Raw genomic sequence first — 19,359 nt, forward strand, 5'->3', positions numbered from 1 at the left:
TCCAAGATCACAGAGTGAGTGCAGGGGCTGACTGGAGCCTGAGTGTGTCTCGTTCTAAAGCGTGTGATCATGGGCAGCACCCCCTGCTCTAGGTGAGCTTGGAGCTTTGGCACCACCTATTGAGTGGAAAATGGGACAGAATCATCCGGGCTCTTGAAGTTATTTCCCTCCTTCTTTCCCCCTCCTCCTCTGTTGGCTTCTGATGTTTCTATTGATAGTTGAACTCACAGGAAGTATGTGTCTGTGTGTGAAGTGACCCCTCTGTACTCTGCTCCATGTCCCACCCAGCCAAAGCCCCTTGCTCTCCTCACACACATCCACCCCAGTCGGAGGAACCATAGTTTGTGAATTCTCTGTTTTGCCTTTGAACCAGCCAAGATGCCGTCAGCATCCAGAGGCGAAGAAACAGATGCTGCCGGCAGCCTTCCGCCTACCATGGATGATTCCTCTGAAGCCTTAGCTGGGTCCGAGTCCCTGGACAGTCCTCCAAGACCCCTGGAGAGATCCATGGGCCAGCTCCCCAGCCCCCCACTGCTGCCCACCCCGCCACCCAAGGCAGGCTCCAAAACTACAAAAAATGTCACAGGTGGGTCCACATGCATCTGCCTATCCACCCATCCATCCTCCTTTCCTTCCTTCCTTCCTTCCTTCCTTTCTTCCTTCCTTCCTTCTTTCTGTCCATCCATCCATCCATCTATGCCTTCAACCAGGCCTGATTGGGCTGCTACTGTGGACTGGTTCTCACCCTTTGCTTCTGTGATCAGGGCTCTGGGCAGATCCAGGGGAGCAGAACTGGAGGTAAGAGGGCTGTTCTTAGTGAGGAGCTCTGGTTCTCAAGAGCAGACCACTAGGGCTCCCTCAGGCAAATGGAGCAGTCTGTTTGCAGGAATCAAAAGTGTCTTCTAGAACCTGAATGCAGGGGATGCAACCAGCCCACAGGATGAGGACGTTCTGTCTGTCTGGATGTTCAGGTGTCTGTCCTTCTATTTCTGCTTCTTTCTGAGTCAATCTCTCTCTCTCTCTCATTCTCCCCATCCCCTTCCCTACCTCAGTCTCTCTCACTGTCTCTGCTCACCTCTATTTCACTGATTCTCTCTCCAGTGAGCTCTGTCCAGTAAGGCAGAGCCTGGAATAAACACCAGACTGTAGGGTGCTGGGCAGAGAGGGGAGCACAGCTGGGCAGAGGCCCCCAAAGGCATCTACTTCTGTAGCCTTAGCCATGCTGCGTGAATAATCCCAGGAAGTCGAGACATTTACCTTTCCAGCTTGAGTTTCTCTTGTCCCATCACTGCGGAAAACAGGAGACACTGCTGATCTCAGGGAAAAAGCAGGCCCTTCGCTAAGAGGTGATTGTTTATAAAAGTAAATCCTTACATGTTACCTTTGGTAGCAGAGGTGGGTCTGAAGATGACGATGGATGGCAGAGCTCAGTAGTTTTGCTCTAAGCCCTTGACTGCCACCTGTAATACCACTTACCAGCCCAGGCACTCCAAGGAGGCCGAGTACACACAGCCCATTCAGAACCCATGGGCCAGGCCCTCGAGAGAGGGCACAGGTGCTCAATTTACAGTTGAGGAAACTGAGGCTCAGGAGGTTCCAGCAACATCTCCCAGGTCCCGTAGCTGATGGCGACTCGAACCTAGATCTGGGCCCAAAGCTCATAACCCCTGCACTGCTTCCCTGCCGGAACAGTCTTCCCCTCACCTCACCTGGCCGATGCCTGTGCATCCCCGTGCCTCCTTCAGGGGAGCCTTCCCTGACCCCGACCCCACAGCAGCATGCACCTTGCCTTCCAGCGTGTACCACGTCGCCTCACTGTGTGTGGCAGGTTGAATGGTGTCCCCTCAAAATTCACATCCACCTGGAACCTCAGAACATAGCCTATTTGGAAAAGGGTCTTTGCAGATGTAATTAGATAAAGATCAAGAGAGATTCATCCTCGGTTAGGGTGGGCCCTAAATCCAATGAAGGTGTCCTTTTGAGAGGACCAAATGGACACACAGAGAAGATGATGTGAAGATGGAGGCAGAGACTTAAGTGACGTCTACAAGCCAAGGCATGCCGAGGATTGCCAGCAACCACCAGAAGCTGGGGTGGAGGCCTGGGGCTGTTTCTCCCTCACGCCCCTAGAAGGAACCAGCCCTGCTGAGTTTGGACTTCTGCCCTCTAGAACCGTGAGAGGATACACTTCTGTTGTTCTAAGGTACCCACCTTGTGATAGCAGCGCAGGAACCAAATACTCCTTGTCTGTAGCATTATTTGTCCGACTCTGCCTCCCTCCCCAGACAGTAGCCTCACGAGAGCCGTCGTGTCTCTGGTTCACCCTCAGATGCCCATGCCTGGCACACAGCAGTGCTGGGCGAGTGCCGATGGCTGTGGACTGAAGGAACAAATGGATGTCCTGACCCGTTGTCTGCTTTTTGCATCTTTCTACATCTCTGGGAATGAGTCGAAGTATTCAGTCCTAGGGTGACATGACCACACAGATTAGAGGAACAGTTTTGTCAGCAAATAAGAGGCATAAACTGCAAGAAAAGCAAAAACGTTTATGGGATCTCAAGAAGTGCAATTTGGGGAGCACAGATTCAGGTAGAAACCCAAATAGTGTCTCACTAAGGAGTAAAACTCAGGGGCTTTTAAAGGCAAGGAAGAGAGGTGGTATTACAAAGAATTTTAATTGGCATTGGAGGCAGAGAGCTAGTCTTGGCTAAATGCTGATTGGCTGTTGATTCTGTCTTCAGAAAGTCCGCTATCCTCAGTGTTTGTGGTCAGGATGTCTGTTCTCCTGCTGACATCTCAAATAACGGCTTGTGAAATGATTGCCATTTTGGCCCAGTCCAGAGATTCAGAACAGCAAGGCAGTTTCTCTGGAAAGTCAGTTCCAACTCCATTTTTTAAAATGGCTCCACTACAGTCAGTTTTGACAGTTTTGAGGCAAAATAATGCTGTCTTGGATCTTGTTACTGTCTCTGTGCTAATCCCCTTTTCCATCCATTGAGATCTGAAACCATGGGAACTCCATATGGTTAGGCACCATCACGGCGCTTCATTCCAGCTCACGTGTAATTTGTATGGACCCTCAATGGCTCAGTGGCCCAGAGACTCTGCCTGCGCCATGATTGGGAAAGATCAGGCCTCTGACTGCACGAGTTTCGTCTAAGTGACTGCTCTGCTTTGTTCCCACGTGCTAAATTCTGGGTTCTCGGGGGCCTCTGACTTCCACCCGCCCCTCACTTGCAAGGAACTCCAGGACATCGGGGCATTTTGTGACGCAACATCAATTAATCTGGGAGCTGGATTAGGAGCAGGAGTGGACAAGACGGTGGTCACAAGCTTTGGACTGCGGCCTGGATCTCTTACAGCTGAGACTATGTTTCGGAGACTTTGTCTTAATTTTCTGGGCTCTCCCTTTTTCCTTTTCTTTTCCGGGAGATGTTTGTTTCAGCATGTGGACGCAAGGTGGCAGCAGAGGAAGAGAGGCTCCTCTCCTGGGCTTCACTGGGGCACGGGGGGGACAGCCCGCACAAGCTGAGTCTCCACTGGGCGCTTTCTTGTCTGAGACCTGCTGGCTGCAGCTGCCCCCAGCCTGCTGGCTTCCTCACCCCACCCTCCGCTGGACGTCGGGGAGTCACCTGACCCGAATCCCACCCACAGACTTGCTTTGCTGGGTCTGCATGGTGTTTTAATACTTTTTTCAAATGGGTTGCCAACATTTTAAACATGTTAAAGTATGTTTAGATATTAAATATTATGTATGAAAATGTGGGGAAATTTTTACCTGTAGTCCACATTTCTGGCTTTTCTTTAAGTCCTCTCTCTGGCAGTCCCCTGAGTCGCCACAGCACCCCTGAGAAGGGCAGGCGTTCCTCTGTCTGCCGCATCCCTGCCCTTTTGTATGAATTGCACGAGTCCCCCTGACTCACCTTTGTTCAACCTGCCTGGACCCTGGAGACGTGTGAGTTACCCCCTCAGGGCAAAGCTTTTCCTGCCCTGGTCCAGCTGGGTGACAGTCAGCTCCCTGCATGGGGTCCCATGGCCTCTGCCAACTACGCTGGGCGTCACTGTCCCAGATTCCAATCCCAGCCCCCACCACCTCCTGGAGGCATGACCTTGAGTTGGCTTCTGAACCTCAGTTTGCTCTTCTGAGAAATGGGAGTGATAAGAGGTCCCCTGGGCAGGTAGAGTGCTCAGCAGAGTGGTAAGTGGGAGACACATGTTCGGTGTGTCTATGATTGACAGTAGGGGACCCTGGGGGGAATTCCAGCTGAGTAAGCACAGGCAAGCCATGTTGCCTCGGTTTCCCCATGTGTACAACAGGCTAGTAGTGCCTTCCTGGTAGGACTGGGGTGAGGATCAGAGGCAATGATGGTTAGAGCATCACCTGCTCGGAACGTGGTCGCTGTGCCGAACAGGGGCAGACCCTGGAGGGGCTGAGGCTGGTGGAGGATGAGCTGGCGGAGTGTCTTGGGGGTCCCCCTTGGGTGGAGCCCCCACTCTACTCTGCCCTGCCCATGCCTGGCCACATCTTGCACTGCTGGCACCATCTCATCCCTAGGCTCTCAGCTCAGATGTCCCCTCTGCAGAGAGGTTCACCTCAGTGCCCTGCGCCTGCGCCCGAGTGCTCTGAGCCCGTCCGCCCGCTCAGCCCTCTCCCTGATCGCTTTGCTTTCCGACTGCTATTCCTCTGCCTGCTCCGCCCAGCTGGCCCGGAGGCCCGTTGAGGGCAGGGCCTGGGCTGTCTCCCTCTTACCTGGCTGTGTCCAGCAGATGTTCCTGAAGAAAGCTCCACAGCAAGTCCTCAAGGAGATTCAGAGGCTCCCTTCTAGCTTTGAGTTCTTCTTCTTTTGATGCCATCCACATTCCAGGATTGCATCGGAAACGTTTTGGTTTTTGGGAAGTAGATGTGGTTTAGATCTCTTTCTTTTTCTCCTGTTGGTGTTTAAAAGGGGATTTGATTTGTTTGTACCCATCCAGCTGGAGCCTGCCTCTGCTGAGACACATGTAGGAAGGAGAATCTGTGTCTGAACACCTACTGGGTGCCAGACCCTCTGCCTCCTGCTAGGCTCCTGTGGGCCCTGCCAGGCAGCTGTTAGCCCATTTTACAGTCAGGAAGGCTGAGCCTTCAAGAGCCAATGGTACTTGCCCGGGTCTCACAGCTAGGAAGTGGCAGATTGAGAATGGAGGCCAGATTCGTGTAATGACGAACCCATGCTTCCTGCCACCCGAGTACCTCTCGCTGTGCAGGACTGGGAGCTCACGCTCAGGAAGCACCTGCTGAGGGAAGGGCGCCTGGCCTTCTTAGGCTGGGTTTGAGCATCTGTTCTGAATCATCTGCAGACTCATCCTAGGTAAATAAATGTTCACTGCACATGTCTTAAGTGCCAGGCCTGGGGATGCAGCAGTAAGAAAGCGAGATGCAGGCCCTGCCTGGAGGCTCCAAGTCGGTTGAGAAGGACAGACCTGATGAAGCAGTTGGTTTCCAGTGGGAGGAAAGGGTGTTGGGGCTGCCTGGGTCCACAGGACAGGTACAGGAGACTCAAACAAGGGTGGGGATTCACAGAAGTTCCCCTGAGATAGTGATGTTGGGGCAGAGGAGGGGAAAAGCATTTCAGGCAGAGGGAACAGCCTGTACAAAGGCTCAGACTAGAGAGAGAACACACGGTACCTTCAAGGACTGGAAAGATCCTCACATGCTGGAAGGAAAAGAACACAGAGACAGTGGAGGAGATAAAGCCAGAGGGCCGAGCAGGGGCAGTCTCTGGGACCCTGGGACTGGGTCATGAGCCCCGATCACGTATTAAAGAAAATGGCAGAGCTGTGATCAGATTCACCTTCCAGAAAGCTCCCACTGGGTGAGGTACAGGGAGAGGGTTGGAGACAGACGTGAATTGATGGTGTGGGGATGCAGAGAAGGGGCCCTGGTCGTCTTCCAGGCTGAGTGATGGCTGCAGAGCTTGGGAAATTCTCCCAGCTTCCACAAAAGGAAGTGTGGCTTCAGGAAGCTGGGTTGCTAGCAGAGGAACAGGCAGGAGGGTTTTCTGTGCCTGAGACCCTACAGGGGCCTGTTGGCACAGAGTCTCTGGAGCTCAGCCCCGGCAGAGGGCTCTGTGGTTGGAGTGGCACTGGACCGAGGCACACCCTGTCTCTGGCTTCGGGGGCAGGGGCCTGGGGCAGCATCTTGGACTGGGTGGTGGTAGGTTCGCCGGGCCAGGGGCCTGTGTCCTGTCTGCTCATGGTCTTGTCTTTCAGCAAGGCCCTCCTCCCCACACCCAGAGATTAGGTTCCTGTTGGTTCCTCTCGCACCTGCAGGCCAGCCTGCGCTCTTCCAAGGCTCTGGAGGGAAGAGTACTGACCCGCTCCTCCGAGGACAGCTTTCCACGCCCACAGGGTCTCCGCATCTTACCACTGTCCACCGGCCACTGCCCCCCAGCCGTGTCATCGAGGAGCTGCACAGGGCGCTGGCCACCAAGCACCGTCAGGACAGGTGAGGCCTTCTCCTGGTGAGGGACACCTGTGCACCTGAACTTCCACTCTGGCCAGCCTCGTGGGGTGCACCTGTGCAGTCACCGGGGTGGGGGCGGGGGTGCCCAGGGCTGGGCTCAGGGCTTTGCTATTGCCGTCTTGAAATTCTTAATAACTTTGGAACGAGGAGCCCCACATTTTCACTTTGCATTGGGCTCTGCAAGTTATGTTGCTGGTCCTCGTTGCCACATTCCGGGATGGGACAGGCGGAAGGTGTAGGCACCATGGGAACCTGGCCGCAAAGCCCCCGCAGAGGATCCAGGGTGGGGTGGGAGCGTCACAGGAGAGTCGTGAGAAAGAAGTAACTGTCCCCTTGTCCGAGGGCTCTGAAGTCTTCCAGTTTCCATCAGGCCAGAGTGTAAGAAAGCCTGTTCCTAAACTCACTCTTTTATTCTTGATCTCATGTGGGTCATAAAGTGCAAAGGAGAAGTGAATTGTTGGAGGGCAGAACAGATGACAGAACATACATATGGTTTGGAAAATGCCCATCTCTGTTCTTGGGAAGTCCTTGGTCTAAGTTGCACTGAGTTTTGGCAGGTTTTATTACATGCACGTCTGTGCCGTTCAACACAGTGCGTTCTGAATGGCCGTGTACCTGGGACTCAAAGTCGTGTGTGCCCTCCGGCGCTTCTTGTCCTGTGTAGTTAGGGCAGAAGCCGAGAAGTCACATGCACTTGAGGGCTGTCTTTGCAACATTCATTGTAAGCCCCTAAGTTGGTTTGCTGGGTTTCCAGGTGAAGGGGACAACGTGCAACCTGAATTCTTTTTCCGATGCAGTTTTCAAGGAAGGGACAGTAAAGGGTCCCCGAGGAAGCGGGTGGACGTCCGTCTGTCGAGAACGTCCAGCATGGAGCGGGGCAAGGAGCGGGAAGAGGCTTGGAGCTTCGACGGGGCCACGGACAACACTCGGACAGCAGCTCAGGAGTCCGAGGAGAACAAAGAGAACCTGATCCTGAACTCCGAACTCAAGGACGACCTGCTTCTGTATCAGGACGAGGAGGCACTGAATGACTCCATCATCTCTGGTGAGGAGAGGGTGGGTCCTGCCTGTGGGAGGTGGGGTCATGGTGGGGGGCGCAGAGCCTGTGCTTGAGTTGGCGCTTCTGCCGCGAGCACAGAGGAGGGACAGGGTCGGGGGCCTGCGCCCGGGAGTAATGGAAGGAGACTCCCCTCTGAAAACGAGCAGGGGTGCGTGCGGATGGCTCAGGCACCGGTTAGGAGGCACCGAGGGAACTTGTTTGATTTTGATAATTGCATATTAATTTTCATGTATGTTTGAAAAAACACAGAAGTGACTCAGCAAGTGGCTTTGAGACTATCACTACTTGGCATGACATGGCAGAAAGCAGAGTAGGTGGTACTCAGATGTCCAGTGTTTGGAAAATATGGCGAAAAATGCTAATTGGAAAGCTAGATGAGGTGGAAGGGGGAGGGGGGGATTGATTCCAATGGCCATCTCAGGAATGGGGTACATGTGATGGTGCCTGCTTGTTTGGGACCGCCAGCTCTGTATCTGTCCTTGTGATGTGTTCTTGAGGTTAGAGTAATTGCTCTGTCCTCCCCTTGGGGACTCGGGCTCAGGAAGACAGACAGCCCCATAATAAATAGCAGAGGCGCAGGCCAGGAGTAGGCAACACTGAGAGTTTACTGTGCACCTGGCGCAGCCTGTGCTGAGTGCCTGTCACTCACGGGAGGGCCGAGGGTGGACATGGCTGTCGGCCTTCGAGGCAGGGTTGTTGTTGTTGAGTGAAGGGTATTGTTCTCCCTGGAAGCATCTCATGGTGACTGTATGGCCATGGGCAGAGCTCTGGGTGAGGCACTGGGGGATCTGGCCCAGGAAGTTCCTTCCTCCATCGGTGTTGGGTGGGAAATGGGGAATGGGCTGATGTTGACCCTGCTCCTGGCTGGTACTCAGGGTGTATGGATAGTGGGCACCATGACCAAGTGGACAGACCAGGAGCCCATGTTAGACAGCAGCCTTGGCTTTCACCCTTCCAGTCCCCTTGCATTCCTCTGAGCCTCTCCTCACCTGGTCTAGTGAAGCATTCCTGGGAGTGCATGCTGCAGTGTATGCAGGGCACTGACATCCCGTGTGTGCAAGAGGCTGACTTTGATAGTTGAATCAGTGTCTTCTTGGCAGAAACTCGGAGCCAGTCATTGGCCAAAGGGCCCCCAACATCTCAGAGGAGGCTGAAGCCTGCAGTGTTTCCCAAATTTATCTGGCCTGGGAACGCTCCCCTAAGCACCCGTCAGCCTCCTGCAGGATTGGGTTACATGGGACATATCGAGAACAGCTGCTGTAAGCAGGGTCACAGGCTGAGCTGGGTCCCTCAAGCTCAGCACCGCGGACAGAGGGGGCTGGATGATTCTCCGTGGTGGGGGCTTCTCTCTGCTCTGTAGGGTGTTAGCAGCATCCCTCACCTCTACTCACTAAACCATGCTCCCTCCAGCTCGAGGGGACGATCCTTCCTGCCTCCTTCACCTCTGGTGGCTCCAGGCGGCGCTGGGCTTGAGGCCACATCGCTCCGGTCTCTGCCTCATCTTCACATCGCCGTCTCTTTTTCTCCCTGTGTCCTCTCCTTTCCTTATAAGGACACTAGTCATTGGATTTAGGGCCCATCTGGATGATCTCCTCTTTTGAGATCCTTAATTACATCTGCAAAAACAGATTACATCTTTTCCCAAATAAGGTCACATTCACAGTTTTCCGGGCGCACATTATCTTTGGAGGTCACCGTTCCACCTGCTACACCGCTCTTCATGGCGTGACGTATTCCTCTCCTTGTTGAGCAAAGTCAGCCCCCAGGGTCTTTCATCCCCACCCCTACCCGTTCCTGGGGCTCTCTGCAGCGGGGCCAGCCCACCAGCCTGAGGTGGGACCTGTTGTAGGAAGGAGCTGCCGGCCTGCCCTTGCAGCCCTGGACACGTCCCCCTGCTGTCTCGGCCCCCTTTCCTGATTGATTAGATCAAACCCCCTCGTCCTCAGCTCTTATGACAACACCCTGAGCTTTCCTTCATAGCTTGGACGCAGTTGCAATTTTACATTGGTTTTGTCATTATCTGACTATTGCCTGTTTCCCCATTAACCCACCAATTAATCAGTTATTATTGATTATCTAACTTACATGTTTGACTATTGTCTGCATGAGGGACAGTGCCTGCATCTGTCTGTGCACCATGATACCTTGTCCATGGAGTGCCTGGTTCTGAGTGAGAGTCCGTGGGTCACTGCTGTGTGAATGGCTTTCCATACCATTTCCAGCTCTCATTCGTTGGGTTCATTCCTCCAACCCATGTCCCCTGAGCTCCAGGATGCCTCTCTGTTGACTCAGCACATCCACGTGGGGTCTGGTAGGCATTGCTGCCCTAATGTCTTCAGATCTGAGCTCTTGATCTTTGCCTCCAACCCAGACTATTCCCATCCCTGTATGCGGTGCCTCTGACCTGCCTGTGGCCTGCAGCCATGTTACCACTCTCTTGACTTTGCACCTGATGTCCAGATGGCCGTAAGTCCTCTTGGCTCCTTGGAACTGACCTGAGGTCCAGCCATTTCTCCTTCTCTCTACATGCTGTCCATCCTTCCTGCCAGGACCTGGCCTCCTGTGGTCTCCCTCTCACTGCCATCACCCCTTTTCTGGTGTGTTTCCCACACCGCCAGATGTCAGGTAATGTCACCCCTTGCTCACATCCCTTCAGGGGCTTCCCCAGAACCTGTGTGGCCTGTCCTGGTCATCCATGGGCTCGTCTCCTCCCCATGCTCCCTGAGACCCAGCTGTGCATGGGCCCTCGTTGCTCCTCACACACACCAACCATGATCTGCTGACCACAGGACTCTCACTGTCCCCCGGAGGTGTGCGCGGCTCCACTGGATTTAACACACCTCCTTGTCCAGGAAGCCGGCCCTGTGCGAACAGCCGACCCCTCCTCGCAGCGGCTCTGTGGGCTCTTTGCTTGGCCTTACTTTCCCCGCTGCACAACCCCCACCTGACTTCGCTTATGCGTCTCCCCCACCATGTAAATACCATGAGGTCGGGGGCTTCATCCAATAGTTCCTGCTGTGTCTGCAGCTCAGGGGTGCTCGCACACCATCAGTGCCAGTGGAATGAATGAACAGGCCATCTGGGGAGTAAAGGAGTTGGTGCCTGTCAAGTATTCACAGGTGCCAGCTGGCCCTGGGAGCCCCTGTCCTCAGGTAGACCGGCATGTGGAAGATTAGGGGTTTCTCCTAATCTTCCATGGCCTCACAGGAGCAGGGAGGGTAGAACTCATTCTAGAAGCTCTGCTGTGGCTGACGCGCCCGGGCTCGCTGCCCTGGCGCGCTCGGGACGAGCTGCACTTGCTGTATTTGCGAGCCCCGAGCGCAGCCTGTCCACCTGGGCCTTTCAGCACCGGTGTTTGGGGTTGAAGCTCAAGGCCTCATGTTTGTTCTCACATTCAGCCCTAAGTCCATCCTGTTGAGGGCGAGGCCCCTGGACGCTGTCAGGCACCTCTGGAGATTGCTGCCATCTGCAAATTGAGCCCCTGCTTCTAGTGCCAGGGGACGCGATATGGGGTCCCTGAACCCCTGCCATCGAGTGCAGAAAGTGGGCTCTTTGCTTTTATCACCTTCTCATATCTGTCCGTAACTCTCCCAAAGTTATGAGTCTCTGAGATAAAGTGCCTGGAGGAAAAAATTCAATGTCGGTTCTAGAAAATGTCTGTAAATAAAATGTTACTTTTAGGGGGAAAACTATTCGCAGTAGGAAAGGCCCATAAAAGGATTCCGCTTCGCCTGGCGGGGCGGTGGCGAGGATCGCTTGTTGTTTGCCTCTCTCAAGTTCAAATCCCGCTCCCACTGTCATGGCTGTTCTATGTTTGTAGACCTCTATGGTGCTGAATCAGAAAAGCGCCGGGCAGTCAGCAGATTCATTGATTATTAATCATAAAAACTGCAACATTTTTTTAAATTTATTTATCCATTTAACCTAGTGTTGATGGAGCCTGGCAGGCATTGTCTTGTCCAATGTGAACACTCAAGGAAATTTTTTTTTTTGGTGAGGAAGGCTGGCCCTGAGCTAACATCTGTGCCAGTCTTCCTCTACTTTGTATGTGGGATGCCTCCACAGCATGGCTGATGAGTGGAGTAGGTCTGTGCCCGGGATCCAAACCTGCAATCCCTGGGCCACCAAAGCGGAGCACTTGGAACTTGAACCACTCGGCCATGGGGCTGGCTCCCCCGAGGAAATTTTTGTATCAAACACCTTGTCAACCCGAATTCTCTAAGACTCAGCATCATGTGCATCTACAGTAGAATTTAATTTCAGGAGATGGGGGAGACCCCATCTAAGGCAGGCCTGCCCGTGAATCAGCGGGAGGCTGTCCTGCTTGATCAAGTCATAGTGGAAAGTGTATTTTATTCTAACAACTGGATTTCCATGCAGGGCAACTACAATGCCTGGACCAGCGCAGAAGGTGCGTTACAGGCTGCGTGTTTGTGTTTCGTGCTGGACACCGCAGCTGCAGTGTATACACACACTCCTGTGATACGCTTGCACATGCATGTGCTCACACGCATGGCACCTTTGTGGGCCTGTGCAGTCAGCGCCAGGTATAGGCAGGACATTGGGGGCACTCCCAAGTCCATCAAAGGCGAATTTTTTTTTAAAGATTTTGTCTTTTAGAGTGGCTTTAGAGTGACAGGAAAATTAAGAGAATGGTACAGGGATTTCCCATATACCCCGTGCCACACACCTGCACAGCCCCCCCATTGTCAACGTTCCCACCAGAAACGTACATTTGTTATAACTGAGGAAGCTGCACTGACCCATCGTCACCACCCAGAGTCCGCAGTTTACATCAGCGCTCACTCTTGGTGGTGTCCGTTCCAAGGGCTTGGACAAATGTATAATGACGTGCATCCACCATTTTAGTATCATACAGAGCGTTTTCACTGCCCTAAAAATCCCCTGTCCTCCGCTTATCATCTCACTCCTCCACACTCTAAACCCTGGCAATCGCTGATCTTTTTACTGTCTCCATAGCTCTACCTTTTCTAGAACATCATATGGTTAGAATCACACAGTGTGTGGTTCTTTAGACTGGCTTCTTTCCCTTAGTGATATGCGTTTACATTTCCACTATGTCTTTTCATGGCTGGATAGCTCATTTCTTTTTAATGCTGAATAGTATTCTACTATCTGGATGGACCACAGTTTGTTTATCCATTCATCCACTGAAGGACATCTTAGTTGCTTCCAAGTTTTAGTAATTATGAATAAAGCTACTATAAACACATCCGTGCAGATTTATGTGTGGACATAAGTTTTCAACTCCTTTGGGTAAGTACCAAGAAGTCCGATTGCTGGATCATGTTGTAAGAGTATGTTGAATTTTGTAAGAAACCACCAAACTGTCTTCCAAAGTGGCTGCACCATTTTGCATTCCTACCAGTGACGACAGTTCCTGTTGCTCCACGTCCTCGTCAGCATTTGGTGTTGTCAGTGTTGTGGATTTTGGCCATTCTAATAGGAGTTTGGTGATATCTCCTTATTGTTTTCATTTGCATTTCCCTGATGACATGTGATGTGGAGCATCTTTTCATATGCTTACTTGCCATCCGTATTTCACCTTTGGTGAGGTGTCTGCTAAAGTTTTTGGCCCATTTTTTAAATCGGGTTGTTTATTTTTTTACTGTTTAGTTTTAAGAGTTCTTTGTATATTTTGGATGACAGTCCTTTATCAGAGGTGTCTTTTGCAAACATTTACTCCCCGTCCATGGCTTATCTCCTCTTTCTCTTGACTGTCTTTCACAGAGCAGAAGTTTTTTAATCTTAGTGAATCTAGCTTATTATTTCTTTCATGGATTGTGCCTTTGGTGATATATCCAAAATGTCGTCACCATACTCGAGATCACCTAGGTTTCTTCCTATCTTCTTGGACTTTTATAGTTTTACATTTTACGTTTAGGTCTATGATCCGTTTGTGTTAATTTTTGTAAAGGGTGTAAAGTCTGTGTCTAGATTCATTTTTTCTGTGTGTGGATGTCTATTGTTCCAGCACCAGTTGTTGAAAAGATTGTGCTCCTGTGTATTTATTCCTTTGTCAAAGATTGCTTGCCTGTGGTCTATTTGTGTGGGTCCATTTCTGGACGCTCTGTTTTGTTCTGTTGATGTATTGTCTATACTTTCACCAGTGCCACACTGTAAAGTGAGTCTTGAGGTTGAGTAGTGTCAGTCTTCCAACTGAAGCCTTCTCCTTTAACGTTGTGTTGGCGATCCTGAGTCTTTCGCCTTTCCATATGAACTTAAGAATCACTTTGTTGATATCCACAAAATTCCTTGTTGGGATTTTGATTGGGATTACATGGAATCTATAGATCATATTGGGAAGAACTGACATCTTGACAATGTTGAGTCTTTCTTTCCATGAACATGAAATCTCTCTCCATTCATTTAGTTCTTTGATTTTGTTCGTCGGACATTTGTAGTTTTCCTCATACAGATGTTGTATATATTTTGTTGATATATATACGTGTATCATTTTGCAGGGTACTAATATAAATGGTATTAGATTTTTAATTTCAAATTCCGCTTGTTCTTGCTGATATATAGGAAAGTGATTGACTTTTGTATCTTAACCTTGTATGCTGCAGTCTTGCCATAATCACTGATTAGTTCCAGAGTTTTTTTGTTGATTCTTTTAGATTTTTTACATAGACAATTATGTCATCTGCAAACAAAGACAGTTTGTCATCTTCCTTCTTAATCTGTATGCCTTTTATTTCCTTTTATTATCTTATTACATTAGCTGGTCCTTCCAGGATAAGGTTAAAAGGATGGTAGAGGAGACATCGTTGCTTTGTTCCTGATCTTAATGGGAAAGCTTTGAGTTTCTCACCATTAAGTGTATTAGCTGTAAGTTTTTGTAGATGTTCTTTTTCAACTTGAGGAAATTCCACTCTATTAATAGTTTACTGAGCGGTTTTTTAATCATAAATTGGTGTTGAATTTTGTCAAATGCTTTTTCTGTATCTGTTGATATGATCATATGATTTTTCTTTTTTAGCCTGTTGATGGTGATAGATTGCAATAATTGATTTTTGAGTACTGAACCAGCCTTGCATACTTGGTATGAATCCCATTTGGTTGTGATGTGCAGTACTTTATACATTTTTTATTCTATTTGCTAATATTTTGTTGATTTTTCATCTGTGTTCATGAGAGGTACTGGTGTGTGCTTTTCTTTTCTTGTGATGTCTTTGGTTTTGGCATTAGGCTAATGCTGGCCTCACAGAATGGGTTAGGAAGTATTCCCTCTGCTTCTGTCCTCTGAAAGAGATTGTAGAAAACTGATATAATTTCTTCCTTAAAAGTTTGGTAGAATTCATCAGTGAACCCATCTGGGCCTGGCTTTCTGTTTTGGAAGGTTATTAATTATTGATTCAATTTCTTTAATAGATATAGGCCTATTCAGACATCTGTTTCTTGTGTGAGTTTTGGCAGATTGTGTCTTTTAAGGAATTGGTCCATTTCATCTAAATTATCCAATTGGTGGGTATAGAGTTGTTCATGGTATTCCTTTATTATCCTTTTAATGTCCACAGGATCTATATTGATGTTCCTGCTTTCATTTCTGATATTAGTAACTTGTGTCCTTTATCTTTTTTTCTTAGTTAGTCTGACTAGATGCTTATCAATTTTATTGATCTTTTCAAAGAACAAGCTTTTGGTTTTGTTGATTTTTCTCTATTGATTTTCTGTGTTTCATTTCACTGATTTCTGCTCTAATTTGTATTATTTCTTTTCTTCTGCTTACTTTGGATTTAATGAGCATGTCTTACTTTTATCCTTAGCAAATCAATTAGGACAGGCATTCTTTGAGAAGACTCCTTCCTGCTTTGGAGAGTCTCTGTCTTACAAACACACGGACAGATGAGACTAACACAACTTGGCAAAGCCTGCCATGAAGGAGTGGACACCAGGCCTGGGAGCAGGACAGGTGATGGGAGAATGTTAGGGGAGGGCAAAGGAGGTTTCAGTAGGGTTTTGAAGAATGAATAAGAGTTTTTCAGGTGGGTAAAGTCTCAGAGACATGGCAGAGGTGGGCACACTTAGGAAACTAAAGCTGGCGTGGACCCGCCGGGGCCCAGTTTGTGTATGCAGGAAGGGACCCAATTCCCAGGGTCTCTGTTGATGTGGGCAAAGGGTTCACATGAGAATGCTATTCTCCATCACTTTTCCCAGTTTCCCAGGTAACCTGAAAAGGCTAAGGCTACCAGCCGTGGCGTCACTAGCCAATATTGCTAATGGCAGAAGAATCACCCCTGGTTGGCAAATTGCATCTGTTTGGGGACCACTATAAATAAATCATAAGCATCTGAGATTCCGGGTGCAGTGATTCTTGGAGGGACCTCGGCAGCTCAGCCCAGGGACCTGTCACAGGAGGAAGTGATCCCTGCGTGGCTTTAGGGTGGCTGCCACATCTGTCTGATTGCTCCCCTGAGCTGCATCACCTGGAGAGGGTACAGTCCTGGGGAGCTATGTGACCTGATTCAAGGACTCACCCAGTGGAACCCCCAGGGCTGCCCTGTGTCCTGAGCAGATGGGAGTGACATTGGGTCCACGATAGTCTTGTGAACCCAAGTGTTTACTTGAACCTAAATAGAATCCCCCGGGTGGGTTCCACAGCTGGTGCCACTCAGGGGCTGGGCTTTACCCAGAGGACAAGGGACCTATCAAAGGACTGTCATGGGGGTGTGACCAGATTGGCTTTTAGAACCAACAGCCTAAAGAGAAGTTCACAAAGTTTTCTGTTGGTGCATCCCAATGGCAAATATATGTATACACATCCCCCCCCCCCACCAGATATTTGTACATTATTTACTTATAAACCATATACATGAATGGTACCATGCTAATATGTTGCAAACATTGTAAAATGTTCACAAAAATAGAATGAAGGAAGGATGACATGAAATAGCCACTGTATAAATATCAATATTTTCTACCTGAGCCTAACCTGCTGAATCCTGGGCGCGGGGCCCAGAAATCGGTGTTTCAGCAAGCACACACGGGTGTGCATGGGGGTGATTCTGGTGTGCCTGGCCCAGAGTCCCTCCTGCTGTAAAGTAGTATAAAAGCTAGAATTTTTTAAAAGCTTTTAAAAAATGCTTTTGTTTTTTATTCAACAAGTACTGTCTGTCCCAGCTTCCCGCCTTGAGGATTGTAAGCAAAAACCAGCCCACATCCCAGGAGTTCCTGGCTAATGTTAAAAGCTGCCTTTCAGCATAAAGGCATGGAAGCAAAAGAAGGCCGAGTCTGGAGACATCTCGACAGGTCGGACTGGGTGGAGGTGGTGACTCAGGTGTTGGAACCCAAAGAACAGAATGTTACCGGGGGGGGAGGGGTGACAGTGGGCCCTTCCTGGTGTTGCCTGAATGGAAGCAGAGGTGGCCCTCTTGGCTGGCTCTGCGATCCTTTCCTGGGCCCACTTGTCGAAAGTGAAAGCTGACTGCATATGTTATTTGAATCCTGTTTTAAACGTTTCGGAGAGTGTATTGAAAGGCCTCTCGCGGTGAATCCTTCTGTGAAGTGGAGACTCACCTGTTGTGAGGTGAGGACTCACCCATCCTCGTCACTGCGCTCTCAGGCTGAGGTTGAAATTACCTGGAAACCCGGCCATTTCCTCCGTGGACGCTAGGTGGCAACATAGACAGTCAGTGGGATGCAGGATGCTCTGGAGAGTGTGCCTCTTTGGGACAAGCTGGTGGGCCGTCGGTAGTGGAGCCTGTGAGGGTCTAGGTGGTTCTTGCTGAGCCCCAAGCAGCAGAGCCGTGGGTGTGGGAGTCCAGACCCAGTGATAACCTGCCACAACAGAGCTGCTTGGTTGTGAGCTGTACTGCATACCAGGTACTTTGCTGAGCGCGTCTCCTGTGTTCTCTCACCCACTCCTCGTGACAGCCTGGTGAGGCAAGGACTGTTGTCCGTTTTTACAGCTGAGTTCGTCAAGGCTAAGAGAGGGGAAGGAACTTGCCTGTTTTGACTGCAGGTCTCTGTAGCTCTGCAGCCATGGGTGCAACCCCACCATTCATCAGCAAACTCTTTTGGGCACCTCCCGGGTGCCAGGTGCTGCGCTGGGGCTGCAAACACAGGGGTACAAGCCAGGACCCCAGCCTGCAGGTACCCACAGCATGTAGAGGAGGCAGGAACCCCAAAGAGGCGGTTCCAGGATTGCAGGGTGAGTCCCAGGATGGGCACAAAGAATACATGTGATTTCTACATCCTAAAGCAGCAGTTTTCAGGCCAGCTGCTCACCATAGAAGGCACTGATGCATGCCCCAGCTTGGAGGAATTCCATCAAAATCCCGGGGCTTCGGCTCGGGGCCTCAGCACGTTCCAGCCTCCAGGGTGAATGTCTGTCTTCTGTGTGCATGGGGCTGGGCGGGTGAACCCAGCTAGTTAATCAAACACCAGCCTGGGGGTCGCTGTGAAGGTGTTTGGTAGATGTGGCTGACACCTGCAATCAGTGACTTTCTGTAAGAGGGGATTTTCCTTAATAATGTGGGTGGGCCTCATTCAATGTATAGCAAGGCCTCAAGAGCAAAGACAGGTTTCCCAGAGAAGAAGAAATTCTGCCTCAAGACGGCATCATTACCTCCTGCCTGAGTCTCTAGCTGGCCCTGCAGATTATAGCCTTGCCAGCCCCACCACTGCATGAGCCACTTCCTTAAAATGAACTTCTTAAAGCACACTATGTATGTGTGTATGTATATATATGCACGCATGTATATGCATCTATGTGTCCGTATATATACATGGATACATGCATGTGCATATACATTATATGTATACACGTATGCACCATGCACACACATATATTGTATGTAATATGTATGTGTTACATGTGTATATGTCCTATTTGTTCTGTTTCTCTGGAGAAACTTGACGAAGACACCAGCTCATCCTAAACTGCAGTCAGGGTTGAGAATCAGTCTTCCAAGGAGGAGTATGATTGCTGAGGTGAAAGCAATGGGCCTTCTGAGAGGGCCCAGTTTGAGCAAAGATGCACGAGAGGCACAAGGTGTATGGTTGTTATGGAACCTGACATGGGACCTGAGAGTGGCCAGGGAGAGAGACCTATATCATGATATGAGGAACTTAGGAATTCATAAGATGTCAAAAAGCAAAGCCTCTGAGGGCAGGCCCAAGTCCCCCACCTCCTGGCTGTGTGATCCTGGGCAAGGAGTTAGTGTCTCTGCGCCTCAACGTCCTCATCTGCAAATAGGAAAAATAAGTCCTTGCACCTGCCTCGTTGGGCTGTGGGGAGTGATGGGGAGACACCTGTACACTGGGGCTCAACCCTGTGCCTGGCATACAGCAGGTGTCCATTAAGTGTGGACCACTCTTGCTGCTCCTGTCGGTGGGAGCAGTGCAGGAGCTACTGCAGCCGAAGGGCCAAAGGGATCTTTCTAGGGTGTAGGTCTGATGCCGCTGGTCCTGACGCATGCTTCAGAAAGCTGCCCGGGCCGTGCTGGGAGGGTGGGCTCCCAGGGGAAGACAAGAGAGGGTGTGAGGAGGGCCCTGGCCTGGCCCAGGAGAGGGGTGGGGGCTGCAGAGCACGGCTGACGGGGGTCTCAGCCAGCTCGGGCTGCCATACAGGATGGCACAGACTGGGCAGCTGAGGTGACAGGCCTTTATTTCTCCCAGTTCTGGAGACTGGCCGTCTGCGATGAGGGGGCTTCAGGGTGGGTTTCTGCTGAGGTCTCCCTTCTTGGCTTGTAGATGGCCACCTTCTCACTGTCCTCATGGCCTTTCTGGTGTGGGCGTGAGGAGAATGCGAGCGAGCTCTGGTGTCCCCTCC

The 19,359-nt window shown here is 50.5% G+C and overlaps 1 protein-coding gene across 3 annotated transcripts in view; it reads left to right on the top strand.

The window, feature by feature from the left end:
* The window catches only part of PHACTR3 (phosphatase and actin regulator 3), a 244,185-nt gene that overhangs the window by 166,126 nt on the left and 58,700 nt on the right, over positions 1 to 19,359 (top strand). For all 3 annotated transcript variants that reach the window (XM_070588589.1, XM_070588587.1, XM_070588588.1), the window contains exons 5-7: positions 374 to 586; positions 6,310 to 6,484; positions 7,300 to 7,547. In XM_070588589.1, the coding sequence (XP_070444690.1) occupies positions 374 to 586; positions 6,310 to 6,484; positions 7,300 to 7,547 (636 nt within the window). The remainder of the gene's footprint in view (positions 1 to 373; positions 587 to 6,309; positions 6,485 to 7,299; positions 7,548 to 19,359) is intronic.

The sequence above is a fragment of the Equus przewalskii genome, chromosome 21 (genome assembly GCF_037783145.1).
Source record: "Equus przewalskii isolate Varuska chromosome 21, EquPr2, whole genome shotgun sequence".
Lineage (NCBI taxonomy): Eukaryota > Metazoa > Chordata > Mammalia > Perissodactyla > Equidae > Equus > Equus przewalskii.